The sequence below is a fragment of the Lipotes vexillifer genome, unplaced genomic scaffold, assembly GCF_000442215.2.
Source record: "Lipotes vexillifer unplaced genomic scaffold, Lipotes_vexillifer_v1.1 scaffold1489, whole genome shotgun sequence".
NCBI classification, from domain to species: Eukaryota; Metazoa; Chordata; class Mammalia; order Artiodactyla; family Lipotidae; genus Lipotes; species Lipotes vexillifer.
In genome coordinates, this window is record NW_006776475.1 from 253,690 (window position 1) to 269,813 (window position 16,124).

General features: G+C 35.9%; 1 protein-coding gene across 1 annotated transcript in view; it reads left to right on the forward strand.

Moving 5' to 3' along the window:
* ITFG1 (integrin alpha FG-GAP repeat containing 1) overlaps window positions 1-14,562 on the forward strand; it is a 244,852-nt gene extending 230,290 nt beyond the window's left edge. Inside the window, exons 15-18 of the mRNA XM_007450381.1 lie at window positions 4,620-4,744; window positions 5,325-5,407; window positions 10,310-10,427; window positions 13,273-14,562. Coding sequence (XP_007450443.1) covers window positions 4,620-4,744; window positions 5,325-5,407; window positions 10,310-10,427; window positions 13,273-13,332 — 386 coding nt within the window. The 3' untranslated portion in view covers window positions 13,333-14,562. The remainder of the gene's footprint in view (window positions 1-4,619; window positions 4,745-5,324; window positions 5,408-10,309; window positions 10,428-13,272) is intronic.
* The last annotated feature ends 1,562 nt before the right edge of the window (window positions 14,563-16,124 follow it).

Below are 16,124 nucleotides of genomic sequence, written 5' to 3' on the forward strand. Positions count from 1 at the left end.
TACATACATAGTTTAACTCTATTAAGAGTGCCTATCCCTAAATTCAGTGTTCCTTTTCATTATACCTTTTTTCTCTTACTACTGTAAGAATTGTATAAAAAATCAGGTATATATACTTTCCAATGATTTCATATATCTGGGTAACCGAAAACAACAGTCTGCTGGAAAAATCCCAGATGTAGTGACCAAGAGCCTGGCCAAAACATAAAAGGAAGACCTGAGGCACCAGACAACCACAGGCAACTTTGAAAGGCTAAAATATATTTTTGGACATCTTAGATGACTAAGAACATGCCTAGAAAGGAAAATACCTCATTCAAATACTTAGCTTGAGTATGCTACCTCAAGGCTCTGCTCAAGCAAGAAATGAAAGGTAAGGCTATCTTGTAAAGTGCCTGAAGTTTGAAGGCATATCTTCACACACAAATCCCACTGACAGAGGTTGGAAGATATACAGACAAGATATTTAAGGAAATCTAAAGGCCAATCATTAGCTGACCACTGAGTTATACTGAGTCCTGTATGCCTCCTCGGAAACCAGGCTTAGAACAAGAACTTTAAAAATAAGAAAATAGGGCTTCCCTGGTGGCGCAGTGGTTGAGAGTCTGCCTGCCGATGCAAGGGACACGGGTTCGTACCCTGGTCCGGGAAGATCCCACATGCCGTGGAGCGGCTGGGCCCGTGAACCATGGCCATTGAGCCTGCGCATCCAGAGCCAGTGCTCCGCAATGGGAGAGGCCACAACAGTGAGAGGCCCACATGCTGCAAAAGAAATAAATAAATAAAATAAAAAATAAAATAAATAAAGTAAAAGAACTTTGTGGCAGGCACTGTATGGAATACAGAATCTATAGAATACATTTAGGGAGTCACTAAACATGAGCAACAACAATAACAAAAAGAAAAACCAACAAACCCTTAGAGGGAGATACCATAGCTGTTATATTATCTAAGAAGTCCACTTTCCAACAACAACCAAAAAACACTATAAAACATGCAAAGAAACAGGAAAGTATGCCACATACACATTTTTTTTAAAAAAGCAAACAACAGAAAATGTGCCCAGTGGTGTTGGACTTAGTTAACAGAACCTATAAATTGGCTATTATAAACATGTTCAAAGACCTAAAGGAAACTAGGATTAAAAAACTAAAAGTAAGTATTACAACTGTGTCCCACTAATAGAAGATATAAATAAAGAAGTAAAGATCATTTTAAAAATCAAATAGAAATTCTGGAGTTGAAAGTACAGTAACTGAAATGATAAATTCTGTAGAGTGCTCAACAACAGATTTGAGCTGGCAAATGAATCAGCAAACTTGAATATAGGTCAATTGAGAGTATACAGAAAGAAAAATGAACAACCTCAGAACCTGTGGAGCCACCATCAATCATACCATCATATGCATAAAGCGAGTCTTAGAAGAAAAAGAGATAAAGAAAGGGGCAGAATGTATATCTAAAGAAATAATGGCTGAAACCATCCAAATATGATGAAAAACACTAATCTGCACATAGAAACTCAACAAACTCAAAGTAGCTCAAAGAGTCCACACTGAGACACATAAACTGTCAAAAAAAGAAAGATGAAGAGAGACTCTTCACAACAGCAGGAGGGATGCAACTCGTCACCTATAAGAGAACCTCAACAGGAGTAACAGCTGATTTCTCATCAGAAACCACAGAGGCCAGAAAGGGATGATACATTCAAAGTGATGAAAGAAAAAAAACTGTCAATCAAGAATTCTATATGTGGCGATGCTATCCTTCAAAAATGAAGAATTTTAGATATTCCCAGATAAACAAAAACAGACTTCATCGCTAAAAGGACACACTTCAAGAATACTAAAGGGAGGGCTTCCCTGGTGGCGCAGTGGTTGAGAGTCCTCCGGCCAATGCAGGGGACACGGGTTCGTGCCCCTGTCCGGGAAGATCCCACATGCCGTGGAGCGGCTGGGCCCATGAGCCACGGTCACTGAGCCTGCATGTCCGGAGCCTGTGCTCCGCAACAGGAGAGGCCACAACAGTGAGAGGCCTGCGTACCACAAAAAAAAAAAAAGAATACTAAAGGGAGCTCTTAAGACTGAACTGAGAGGACAACTAGACAATAACTTGAATCCACACAAACAAGTAAAAAACACCTGTAAAACTATAGATAAGTATAAAATATGGTTTATGTATTTCTGTCAAATAGTAACTCTTATTTCCTAGGTGATTTACAAAACAACTACATAAAGTAATAATTATAAATTTGTGTTAATGGGCTGATAATATATAAAAATATAATTTGTATAATAACAGTATTAGAAGGGAGGGAGGATTTTGGAGGAAAGTTGTTGTATGTGCTAGGTATTGTTATTTTGTTAAGTTAATATGCTAATTGCAATCCCCAGGCAACCACTAAGAAAATAGCTCAGAGAATATATAATAAAAGAAACTATGGAATTAAATCAGTAATGGAGGAATAGAACAATTAAAAAGACATATAGAAAACCAATAGCAAATGGCAGGCAAAAATCCTACCTTATCAGTAATTACATTGAATGTAAATGGAATAAACAGTCCTATCAAAAGGCAGAGATTGGCAGAATCGCTAATATAATATGACTCAACTAGGTGCCATCTGCAAGAGAAACACTTTAGATTCAACGATACAAATAAGTTGAAAGTAAAAAAAGGGGGGGGTGTAAATTATACCATGCAAAGAGTAACCAAAGGAGAGCTGGAGTGACCATTCTAATATCAGATAAAACTAGGGCTTTAAGACAAAAATTGTTACTAGAGACAAAGAAGGACATTTTATAATGGATAATAAAAAGGTCAATCTATATGGAAGATGTAACAACTACAAAGACATACACACCTAACAACAGAGCCCCCAAGATACATGAAGAGAGAAATCGGTAATTCAGCAATAAATAATTGGAGGCTTTATTCCCCCAATTTTAATACTTTCGGTAATGTATTAAACAACTTGGCAAAAAATCAATAAAGAAGAGAAAATGACACTATGAACCAACTAAACCTAACAGACTTGTATAGAACACTCCACCCAACAACAGCAGAATATGCATTCTTCTCAAACACACATGGAACATTCTCCAGGACAGACCATACGCTAGGTCATAAAACAAGCCTCAATAAATTAAAAATATTGAAATCATCCCAAGTATGTTCCCCAACTGCAACAGGATGATAATTAGAAATCAATAACAATTTGGAAATTCAAAAGTATCTGGAAATGAAACAATACAGTCCTGAAAACCCAATGGGTCAAAGAAGAAATCACAAGAGAAACTAGAAAATACTTTAGGTGAATGAAAACAGAAACACAACCTACCAAAATATATGGAGTTCTTAGAGGGAAAAACAGTTCTTAGAGGAAAATTTATTGTTGTAAATGCCTATATTAAGGAATAACAACAATCTGAAATCAATAACCTAACTTTCTACCTCAAGAAGCTAGAAAAAGAACAGCAAACTAAACCCAAAGCGAGCAGAAGACAGGACATAGTGAGAGGAAATAAGTAGGGAGTAGAAAATCATAGAGAAAAACCAGTTGAACCAAAAGTTGGGTTTTTTAAAGATTAACAAAATGTACAAACCTTTAGCTAGACAGATTAAGAAAAAGAGAAGACTCAAATTACTAAAATCCAAAATGAAAGAAGAAACCACTCGCTACCAACCTTAAGACCTAAAAAGGAAGCTACAAAAATGGCCAATAAGCACATGAAAAGAAAGCTCAGCATCATTAGTTATTAGGTAAATGTGAATGAAAGCCATAATGACATACCAGTTCATAACCACTAGAATGGCTATGATCAAAAAGATAGGGCTTCCCTGGTGGCGCAGTGGTTGAGAGTCTGCCCCCCGATGCAGGGGACACAGGTTCGTGCCCCAGTCTGGGAGGATCCCACATGCCATGGAGCAGCTGGGCCGGTGAGCCATGGCCGCTGAGCCTGCGCATCCAGAGCCTGTGCTCCGCAACGGGAGAGGCCACAACAGTGAGAGGCCTGCATACCGAAAAAAAAAAAAAATGAAAAGATAAAGTGTTAGAATTTGGAAAAATTGGAACCCTCAGCTATTAATGTTGGGAATGTAGAATGATGCAGCCATTTCGGAAAACATAAGTTGACACAGAAACTTGTATGTGAATGTTCACAGCAGCATTATTCATAAAAAGAGCACACATTGCTTGATTGCATTTATATGAATCTCCAAGATAGGCAAATCTATAAAGAAAGTAGATTAGTGGTTACCTATATCTGGAAGTGTAGGGCTTAGAAATAGGAATAACTGCTAATGGGTATGGAGTTTCTTTTTTGGGTGATGAAAATGTTTTAAAATTTGATTGTGCTTACAGCTCAACAGCTTTTTGAATATACTCAAAACCACTTAACTGTATACTTTAAATAGGTGATGTTTATGAGATGTGAATTATCTCTCTTACTGTTTAAAAAATGAATCATTAATATAATGAACTGGGCATTTCATTTCACATTTTTATCCTTAAAGATAAGTTCTAGCACCTAAACTTGTAACATTTATCATTTTAATGTTTGATGAGAGCAATGTCTTCAAAGATGTATTGTTCTTTTTTCTTTTTTTAATAAATTTAGCTGGACAACTTAGCCAGTCGGCACATTTAGCTCTCCAACTGCCATACAATGTACTTGGTTTAGGTCGAAGTGCAAATTTTCTTGATCATCTTTACGTTGGTATTCCCCGTCCATCTGGAGAGAAGGTGAGTAAAAAATTTACAATTAATCTATTTTTTAATCTATCTATTTTTTAATATTTACTATTCAAATATTTGAATTAAAATATTTTTATTCCCTTTAAAGAATTTTTAAAATTCATTGGTAGTGACCAATCAAAGCTTATCTTACATAGAGCACATTATAATTTGAAGAAATAAACCTTAAGACTTCCTGCCCCTCCTCTTCCCTGCTTTTTCTCCTTATCATTTTCACCATCTAACATACCAAATATTTTTATTTTGTTTATCGTCAGACTCTACCCCAACTTGAATTTTAGCTCCAAAGCAGCATTTGTTCTTAGCACTTTGAACAGTGCCTGCTACATAAGTGTGTTCAATAAATTAATGAATCCATGAGACAGAAATATAATCCTTCCCTGAAAAGACGGAGACATTTTTGCCGATAGGAGCCCTATTTGGGGCCTAATATATGTAAATTCAGCTTAATCCATACCTAGGATTTCAGTTAATCAAAGAGTACTTAAGCTTTTTCTTATTTATTTAGAATAATTATTGTGTTTTTAAAGTGTACTGAATGTTAAATGTTCTTAAATTCTTTTTCCAGTCTATACGGAAACAAGAATGGACCGCAATCATTCCAAATTCTCAGCTAATTGTCATTCCATATCCTCACAATGTTCCTCGAAGGTAATGTCCTTGCTTGAACTGAATTTGGTAAAAATACTATCAACTCTGAATCATAGTTACATCTTTTAAAAACTTTCTCTATTCCTCCTGTGTTCCCATGAGTGTCATGACTTAATTTGCTTACAGCAAACTTTAAATGCCTAAACATACCTACACAAAAGGTCCCTGACATTTTTCACGAAGAACAAACTAAACCTTATTAGAAAAACAGCAGGTTAACTAACTGGGGATTTATACATATTCTGCTTAAATAAGCTGGTCTTCAGTATACTGGCCATAAATTCTAAAATTTCAGGCTGCTGAACATAAGCAATGATCTTTTTTAGCAAATGCTTTGAGAAGTGGTATATATCCCACAGTTGTTAGGCACAAATTTTTTGTTTTGGGGTTTTTTTTGCGTTACGCGGGCCTCTCAGTGTTGTGGCCTCTCCCGTTGCGGAGCACAGGCTCTGGAAGCGCAGGCTCAGCGTCCGTGGCTCACGGGCCCAGCCGCTCCGCGGCATGTGGGATCTTCCCGGACCAGGGCACAAACCCGTGTCCCTTGCATCGGCAGGCGGACTCTCAACCATTGTGCCACCAGGGAAGCCCTATTAGGCACAAATTTTGAAGTTCAGCAGACCCAGACTAAAAACTCAGATCCACTGCTAGCTGACTGAGATTGGAAGCTAGTCCTTTGTTCTCTCTGAGGGTCAATTTCTGCACTGTAGGAACTGGAAGATAAAATACCTACCTTAAAAGAATGAGGATGAAATATGTTTAACGCAGTACCCAGCATATCGTAAGTTTTCAGTGACCAGTAGGTATTTTTATCCTTATTAGCAAAACGTGTTCCTTGTGTATTATAGCATTTAATTCCAAATCTTTATCTCTGTTTTTCTTTAAATTATTAGGTTGATTCCATTATTTCAAAAAGTAGGTGGTGAAGGTATTCATTAACATTTAAATTTCATTGGGAAAAATATAACTTGCTCTTAAGGCTACTCTGATGTCAATATGGAAAAATAACCTATTAAAATGTAACTAGTGGCTTATTACATTTCTTCTCAAAATACAGCCTGTACTGTTCTTTTTTCTTCTTCCAGTTTTATTGTGATATAATTGATATACAGCACTGTGTAAGTTTAAGGTATACAGCATAATTTAACTTACATACATCAAAAAATGATTATCACAATAAGTTTAGGGAGCATCCATTTTCTCACATAGATACAAAGTTAAAGAAACAGAAAAAAATGTTTTTCCTTGTGATGAGAACTCTTAGGATTTACTCTCTTAACAAATTTCATATATAACATATGGCAGTGTTAATTCTATTTATCGTGTTGTGCATTACATCCCTAGTACTTATTTATCTTATAAGTCGAAGTTTGTACCTTTTGACTGTTTTCATCCAATTCCCCCTCCCACCTCCCATCTCCCACCTCTGGTAACCACAAATCTGATCTTTTTCTATGACTTTTTTTTGGAAATATAACTGACCTATAATACTATGTTAGTTCCTGTTACACAACACAGTGATTTGATGTTTCTAAACACTTCAAAATGATCACCATGGTTAAGTCTGGTTACAATCTGTTGTCAAAGATATTACATAATTATTGACTGTATTCCCCACACTGTACATTTCATACCCATGACTCATTTGCTTTGCAGCTGGAAGTTTGTACCTCTCAATCGCCCTCACCCATTTCTCTCCTCCCCTCATCCCTCTCCCCTCTGGCAACCACCTATTTATTTTCTGTATCTATAACTCTGTTTCTGTTTCGTTATGTTTGTTTATTTGTCTTGTTTTCCAGATTCCACATATAAGTGAAATCATGCAGTATTTGTCTTCTCTGTTTGACTTTTTTCACTTAGCATGATACCCTCTAGATCCATCCATGTTGTTGCAAATGGCAAATGGCAAGATTTCATTCTTTTTTATAGCCAAGGAATATTCCATTGTGTGTATGTGTATATGTATAAATGTGTGTGTGTGTGTGTATAGAGAGAGAGGGGGAGAGAGAGGGAGAGCACTCACATCTTCTTTATCCCTTCATCTATTGCTGGGCACTTAGGTTGCTTCCATTACCTTGACTATTGTAAATAATGCCACAAGGAACATAAGGCTGCGTGTATCTTTTCTAATTGATGTTTTCATTTTCTTTGGGCAAATACTCAGGAGTAGAATTGCTGGATCATATGGTAGTTCTATTTTTAATTTTCTGAGGAATCCCCATACTGTATCTATTAAAAAAATGGGCAGAGGATCTGAATAGACATTTTTTCCAAAGAAGACATACAGGTAGCCAAAAGGCACATGAAAAGATGCTCAGCATCACTAATCATCAGGGAAATGTAAATCGAAACCACAATGAGATATCACCTCACACCTGTCAGAATGACCATCATCAAAAAGACAACAAATAACAAGTGCAGGTTGTATTGTCCTTTATTAAATTTTTAGATGGTTTGCTAGAACCAGCTCACGCCACCTCATGAGCTAATTGTGTGCATCTCTTCCACTTCTGTTCAGGGAGGTCACGTTAAAATCAGCTATGATGGAACTGTTTACACCATGAAAATTGGCAAGTGCCACTCAGAGATTTTTTTTCCCCCCAGAGAGCCAGTTTACCAGCACACCCCTGGAGGTATTTTATGGTGGATTTATGGGCTTTAGAGCCAAACTACTTAAGAAAACAACTTTATTACAGCATTATGCTTGAAATAAAATATCAATAAAAACAGTTATGGGCTTCCCTGGTGCTGCAGTGGTTGAGAGTCCGCCTGCCGATGCAGGGGACACGGGTTCATGCCCCAGTCCGGGAGGATCCCACATGCCGCAGAGCAGCTGGGCCCATGAGCCATGGCTGCTGAGCCTGCGCGTCCAGAGCCTGTGCTCCGCAACGGGAGAGGCCACAACAGTGAGAGGCCTGCATACCACAAAAAAAACAAACAAACACACAAAAAAACAGTTATGGTCTGAGTTCAGACTTTTTTAATGAGTCTATTAAAATTTTGAAATTTATAACAAAATGAATCTGCTCAAGAAACTATATGAATTATAGTACTTCTATATCATGCAATATCATGATAATCTTTTAAAATAGAGTGGTAAAGCAAAAGATAATAAAAGGAAAATGCACTTATGAATAATAAGCAATGATTTGTGATTTATAAAGAAGATATCTATGCATATATGTTTATATATGTATAGAATACCACTGGAAGGATATGTAAGAAACTGAGAAGAATGACTGCTTCTGAGTAAGAAACTCAGTATTGGCCTTTTGTTCAATGTTTTTCTTACCAAAATTCCTTTATTCATGGGTTTTTTAAATTAGAACTACCGGGACTTCCCTGGCGGCCCAGTGGTTAAGACTTTGCCTTCCAATGCAGGGGGTGCGGGTTTTATCTCTGGTTGGGGAGCTAAGATCCCACATGCCTTGGAGCCAAAAGCTAAAACATAAAACAGAAGCAATATTGTAACAAACTCAATAAAGACTTATAGATAGACAGATAGATAAATTGGAACTACCCAAAAAATCTCATGAAAGGACCTTTTCTTAAGTATGAGGTAAGGTGCTGAGAATAGCTAACCTCAACTAATTAACAGTATTTGTTTCTTAAGGTTTTCTTATTCTTGAATTTCTGGGAAATTCTGTTATAGCCGTTCTTCCATAATAAGCTCAACATTTTTCACATTTCTCTTGCCCTTTCTGAGAAAAAATGTTCTTTTCAAATTTATGTACATAATAAAAACCAAATTGATTTTAGTTTGAGGTGTATTTTGAGATTTATTGACTAAAGGCTAACTTGTGGATCAGTAAATTTTAATTATCCCAAAATAAGTCAGTTGGTGCTTGCCATTTATCAGAATAATCTTACCTTTATTAAACTTTTTTTGTTTGTTTGTTTTTGTTTTTTTTGTTTTTTTGTTTTTTTGCGGTATGCGGGCCTCTCACTATTGTGGCCTCTCCCGTTGCGGAGCACAGGCTCGGGACGCGCAGGCCCAGCGGCCACGGCTCACGGGCCCAGCCGCTCCGCGGCATGTGGGATCTTCCCGTACCGGGGCACAAACCCGTATCCCCTGCATCGGCAGGCGAACTCTCAACCACAGCGCCACCAGGGAAGCCCTATTAAACTTTTAAAATGAAAATATATCCATTATCTATTTTCAGAGAGAACAAAAAGTTCTTTATATATAACCACCTACAGTGTTGGTAATATAGACCTCAGTTTTAGGCTTTTCAGTGTTTGCAAGTGCTGTATTATGTGGACTGTTTTAGAAGAAAGAGCTAGTTCTATTTATGCTAAAGTTTGTATATTGCCATTAACACTGAGGAACTAAAAGTGATTTTGTAAGAAGTCTCAGTGTCATTGTAATAATGTAAACCCTCCAACATGACATTTTGTACAAGCATCTATCTACACCTACTTGGACATATGGTTCTTTTACTTAGTCGTAGTACATATGTGAACAGGGGTCAAAAAATAAGATATAGAAATCTTATCAAAAATCATGTGACTATGCAGCCTTAAAGTTCAAGGTTTCTAATTCCGTAAGTCAAACAAGACATAAAAACAATGTCTAAGATTGCCCAAAGAACCCTTGATAAATTTACCTAAGAATAATTCTCACAGGAGCAAAGAAAAATAGCAAAGCATCTCATCAAAAATTCTATTCTATTTCAGTTCTTGGAGTAAAAATCTGAACTCTGCTGGATTGTCAATATTCTTAACCCTATCTTAATTTTAATTGCTTTTGTTTTATTTATAATGAATGGATAGATAGGTGAATGAATTAATGAATGAATGGACTGATTCATTAATTAATAAGCTCTTTTGCTTTTTGGTCTCAATAGTATTTTGTTATTTTTAAATTAAAATGTGTAATTTTAATTCTTCTCTTTTTATCTATAGCTGGAGTGCCAAACTGTATCTTACACCAAGTAACATTGTTCTACTTACTGCTATAGCTCTCATCGGAGTCTGTGTTTTCATCTTGGCAATAATTGGCATTTTACATTGGCAGGAAAAGGTTTGTTCATTTAAATGGAACATTAACTTTATGATAGTAATATGTTACTCTAAACGCTATATTTTAAACTTTTTCACATGACTAAGATTTTCTGATTTTTCAAGTTCTGTCCGTAATGTCATCTTATTAATGATAATTTCTTTCATCCTCCTGGATTACTAATGTCTCTTAGCAATTCCTACAAATCAGACTATATATTTTAAAACTTTGATACTGTACAAAAGTAATAAAGTGAATACCCCCAAATCAACAGGCATATCGAAAAGCTTAATTAGAAGTAATTTCATAATGGCCTGGAAAATAATAATCATTTCTTAAATGAGCCTGTGTCCATTATTTACTGATAGGGCCATGGACATTTTTTTTCTGGGAATAACAGCTATCTCTTTATAAAAAATTAGAGCAGAGAGAGTTTAGGTGGGAAGTAGCAGAGTGATAAACATCTTTTCCATCTATCAAGTATTCTTTGCACTAAACTAAACTGATTTCTGTTTTTTAGTATAACACCCTAAATAATAATTAAAAACAAAACTCCAAAAATGTAGTTTTTATATAACGTTTATGAGGAGAGAAAAAGGCTATCACATAAATTTATTCATAGTTTAGATATAAATTTAAAAAGCTAATTTCTACTTGTGTATGCATATATATTTATTACATAACTAGTGGGTTCCAATAATGTTCTCCAAAAGGGGCTCTATGTGTCACAAGTGTTTTCCTTTTTGCACCTATTATTTTTAGATTGTGATGCTCATGATAATCATTTTTGTTAACTAAAATTACCATCTGCTTTATGTTACCTGTTTTAACTTATGAAAAAGAGAACATGTTAATTGTTCTAATAAATGTTCATAGGTTTGTTTCAAAAAAACACTCCGTTCATACAAAAAATGATAACATAAAGTTACATATTCAGTTGATTTTAAAATTGCAACTTAAGAGGTAAGATCAAAGGTGACCCTATTTACTTTGTCTAGAAATGTCAGAACAGTATGAAATATTACACAGCTCTAGACCTATGAAGGAAAGGAAATTAATTTTACTGATTTCACAGGAGATCTAATTACAGTGTAAACATTGTAGACTTACAATAATAATGATGCAGTGGCTAAAAACTGAAGTTTTAAATACAAATACGGATTGAAATACATATCTGTATACTGCCCCCGTCTGTGATACTGTGGTTTGTCTCCTACCTCTTGGACCACTTCTCTTTTTTTTTTTTTTTTTTTTTTTTTTGCGGTATGTGGGCCTCTCACTGCTGTGGCCTCCCCCATTGCGGAGCACAGGCTCCGGACGAGCAGGCCCAACGGCCATGGCTCACGGGCCCAGCCGCTCCACGGCACGCGGGACCCTCCCAGACCGGGGCACGAACCCGTATCCCCCGCATCGGCAGGCGGACTCCCAACCACTGCGCCACCAGGGAAGCCCTGGACCACTTCTCTTTCACCTACGCTGGCTGTTCTTTCTGCCACAGTGTCTGCCCTAGGCCCTCTTTATATACTTTCCCTGCCAGTTTTATCTAAAATCATGGCTTGAGCTGTTACCTCAGAGATGCCCAGCCCTCATCTCTCTCTAAAGGTCTCTCCCTCACTTCCAAATGTCACCGTGACACCTCTACCTAGATCACTTGCAAGCAACTTAAAACCAGTTTCCTAAAGCTGTCTCTCTTCTTTCTAACTCACTACAGGATTTAATCAGATGCCCTCCTCATTGTGCCTCCCTGCAATCTCTGCAGCTGACTCCACTTCTGAATTCCTTACACCAGTGCTTTTAGTTTAGTTCAGCTCCTTGTTAAATACTCCCTGTCCTCCCAAATTCCATTCTCTCCCCTTCACTCCATTTAGCACTTTGCTGCTGGATTACTCATCATTAAGTTTAGTCTTAATCATGTCACTCCTCTGCTCAAAAACCTCTGGTGACCACCCCCTGCCTAAAATGTGTAACTCCCTTAGCCTATATAGCCTACATAGTACTTCCATACACCTTTCCAGTCTTTATCTGTTACTTTCACATATCCCATGCTCCTGCCAGACTTCTCAGGATTGTTCCTGTTCTTCCCCCATCTTGTAGTGAATGTCCCTCCTCTTCATTTCCATAAACACTATCTTTTCAAAGCTTTGCCTTTCATCATGCCAACCCAGAAGTAATCTCAGAATATTGGTAACATTTTTCACTTTTTATACTGAAATAGTTATTTAGTATGTTTTGCTATTTTCTTTTTAGGCTTTAATAAGTTCCTTGAGAACAAGACACAAAACTGAGGGGTTTTCTAATCCCTCAAAATTCCAAGCACTTAGGACTTCCCTCGTGGTCCAGTGGTTAAGAGTCCACGCTTCCACTGCAGGGGGCACGGGTTCGATCCCTGGTTGGGATCGAACAGCACATGCCACACAGCACAGCCACAAAAAAATTCCAAGCACAATACTTTGCTGGGAACAGAGGATCAATAAATATATGCAAAATCAATAGGGTAACCCCAAAATAACTAATGTACTTTAATATAATTAGATTCAGCAGTGTTAAGAATGGGAAAAATGTAACAGTTGATTCCATTCTTACAAAATCTAATGTTTACTCCTACTTTCAAATAAATAATAAATAACAAACTAAGCTTTTAAGGAACATTTCTTGTCGGTTTTTTAAATTCAATTTAGAGGATCATTCATTATAAGATAGCTACTGTAAACTATAAAAACATTTCATAAGATTATTATGTAATAAAATCACACCTTTTACCTACTAATTGCTCAGGGCTTTTATTTTTTTAATTAACCACTTTTTAAATTAATCTTTTCTTGACATTTTCCTATGATTTATAAACTAGTCTAAAATTCTTTTTCAGAAAGCAGATGATAGAGAAAAACGACAAGAAGCCCATCGGTTTCATTTTGATGCTATGTGACTTGCCTTTAGTAGTGCATAATGGAACGGCTATTCACTTGATTAACTGAAATACTAAACTTGGCTTATAGAAGAAAACAGGCGATTTTATTATTTATAAATGATACATCCCTTGGTAATTATTGGAAAGTATTCAAATAAATATGGTCTGAATGTGTTACAAGGTCTTTTTTTAAAGCATTTTGTATACAATAATTTGGGTTGTTTTTTCAATTGTGCTGTACATTTTTGTTCCTTCGCGGAATGTGTTGCATGTACTAAGGTGTTTACGTATTTATAATCTTATTAGAATAATGATGATGGAAAAAGACACGTGTAAATAAAAATATTTAAATGAGCAGGGTTTTTTGTTTTCCACTTGAATCCATCTTGTCTCTTATTCTAACGATGCAAATTATACTTCTGTGAATGTATCAGAGATAAAATTATTAACCATTCACCCTCATTATAGCATGTCAGGGGGTCTTTCACTGATGGTATACAATATAGTGATTGGGTACACTGGCTTTGGAATCGCAGTCAGACTTGCCTTAAACTCCTGGTTACACTACTTACAAGCTGTTTGAACTTGGCTAATTGCTTAAGCCTTAGTTTTCTTGTTTATAAACAGAGCTAATACACTATTCACTTGAGGTGTTGTATACATTAAATGGGATGATGTACACAAAGTACCCAGCTTGGTGCCTAGCATAGAGTAAATTTTCAATAAGTGGTAGTTGTCATTATTTATTATTATTAAATAATTTTTTTACAGACTTCTACAACTAATTATCAAAATATACTTAGACTTGATATGATTTTATTTTCAAGCATGTAGAAAGCATAGTCTTTGGTAAACTTAAATTCCTGGTGTTGACACCCTATATAAAGATTTATTACTTGTTTATATTAACTGAAAATTATATCATAATACCCTCCAAGAATTAATGTGCCCTAATAATTTTCATTTGAACACTGATTCTTATCATGTGGTAATGAAAAGCATTTGATTTCTTGAAAGGAAACTGCTGTAGATAGCATCTGGGAATGCAAATCTTCAATCACATTTCTATTCTCAAAAGCTTGTAAGAGTCTATAATTTATATTCAGACTTCAATGCAAATTTTTATGAACTTCCCTTTGCCAAAAAGTTACATGTAAGATTGGGAAAAACTTTATATATCAGTGCTAATAACTTCCTAATATGCAAATGGACGTATAATAGCTATAAAACACAAAAACTTATCTGAAAGCAACTAATTTTGTTCTTCATGGTTTTTTTCCTTACAGTTCACTGAGAATGGCATGTGTATAAGTGGTTTACTTTGTGTATCTAAGCATGTTAATATGTCTTCTTAATAAATATTCTGTATTGAAACAAAGAATTTTGGTGAGTGTGTAAATAATTACTTTGGACCATGATAAGCCTTAGAGGTTATGAAGTCTAAATCACAGATTTGGACAGAAGTGACTTGCCTGTCAGGGCAAGATAGGCATCTCCGACTATGGTATCCAGTTAAATTCATTTATCAACCTACAGCGCTGTGCCAGGCACTATTCTACACTGTCCCTAAAGACAGGTAGGTTTAGTATCAATCAACTGATATAGCATGAGTTGTAAAACTCGCTTGTAGTCAGAGTCTACGAGGAATAGTGTTATAGGCATATAAAATGTAATGAGAACAAAAAGTATTGGGTTAGCCAAAAAGTTCGTTCCAGTTTTCCCTTAAGATGTTACAGAAAAATCTGAACGAAGTTTTTGGCTAACCCAATACAATCAGTGACTTTATACTGTGTTTCTGTATCTTGATACTAACCTACAATGAAACATCAATGTCATTCATTAAGGGGCAGCAGGTGAAAAATGTGTCACAACATTGAGAATCAAATACATTTGACCCTTGAACAAAATGGGTTTGAACTGCACAAGTCCACTTATAAATGGGTTTTTTCAATAAATATGTACTATAGTAGTACACGGTTGGTTGAATCCACAGATGCGGAATCTCGGATACAGAGGTCTAACAGGAAAGTTATACTCAGATTTTCAACTGCACGCAGTCGAAATATATATATTTATATATATAAACATATATAAATATATATTTATATATATAAATATATATATATATATAAACTGTCAGCACCCGCGTTGTTCAAGGGCCAGCTGTACAAAGATCCTTATATTAATTTTGAACACTGTAGTGGAAAGAGCACAAGACTTCGAGGTCAAACTAATCAGGATTCAGGGCCTAACTCTCCCATTTTGTGACTTTTTAGTCTGTCACTTTGCCTCTTTGAACTCTGGTTTCTTCATCTGTAAAACAAGGATACTGAGTGATACCCTAAAAAACTATTTTGAGTCTTAAGTAGCAATATGTGCATAGAAAGTACTTGATAAATGCTGGTTCTTTTCTTCCCTCCCGTTTCTCATTGCAGTGACAAACAACATTTTGACTGTCTTCCACTGATCTTTACTTCTATAATCCTCCTCCTTTTGGTAACAAGGAGGAGTAATTAAGACTTAGTAACCATTTTGAAGATAACAATCACATACAGGCAAACCTCACTTTATTGTGCTTCGCTTTACTGCATTTCACAAATATTGCATTTTTTACAAATTGAATGTTTGTGGCAACCCTGCATCTAGTAAGTCTATTGGTGCCATTTTTCCAACAGCATTTGCTCACTTCACGTCTCTGTGTCACATTTTGGTAATTCTTGTAATATTTCAAATTTTTAAATTATTATTATATTTGTTATAGTGACCTGTGATCAGTGATTTTTTTTTTTTTTTTTTTTTTTTTTTTTTTT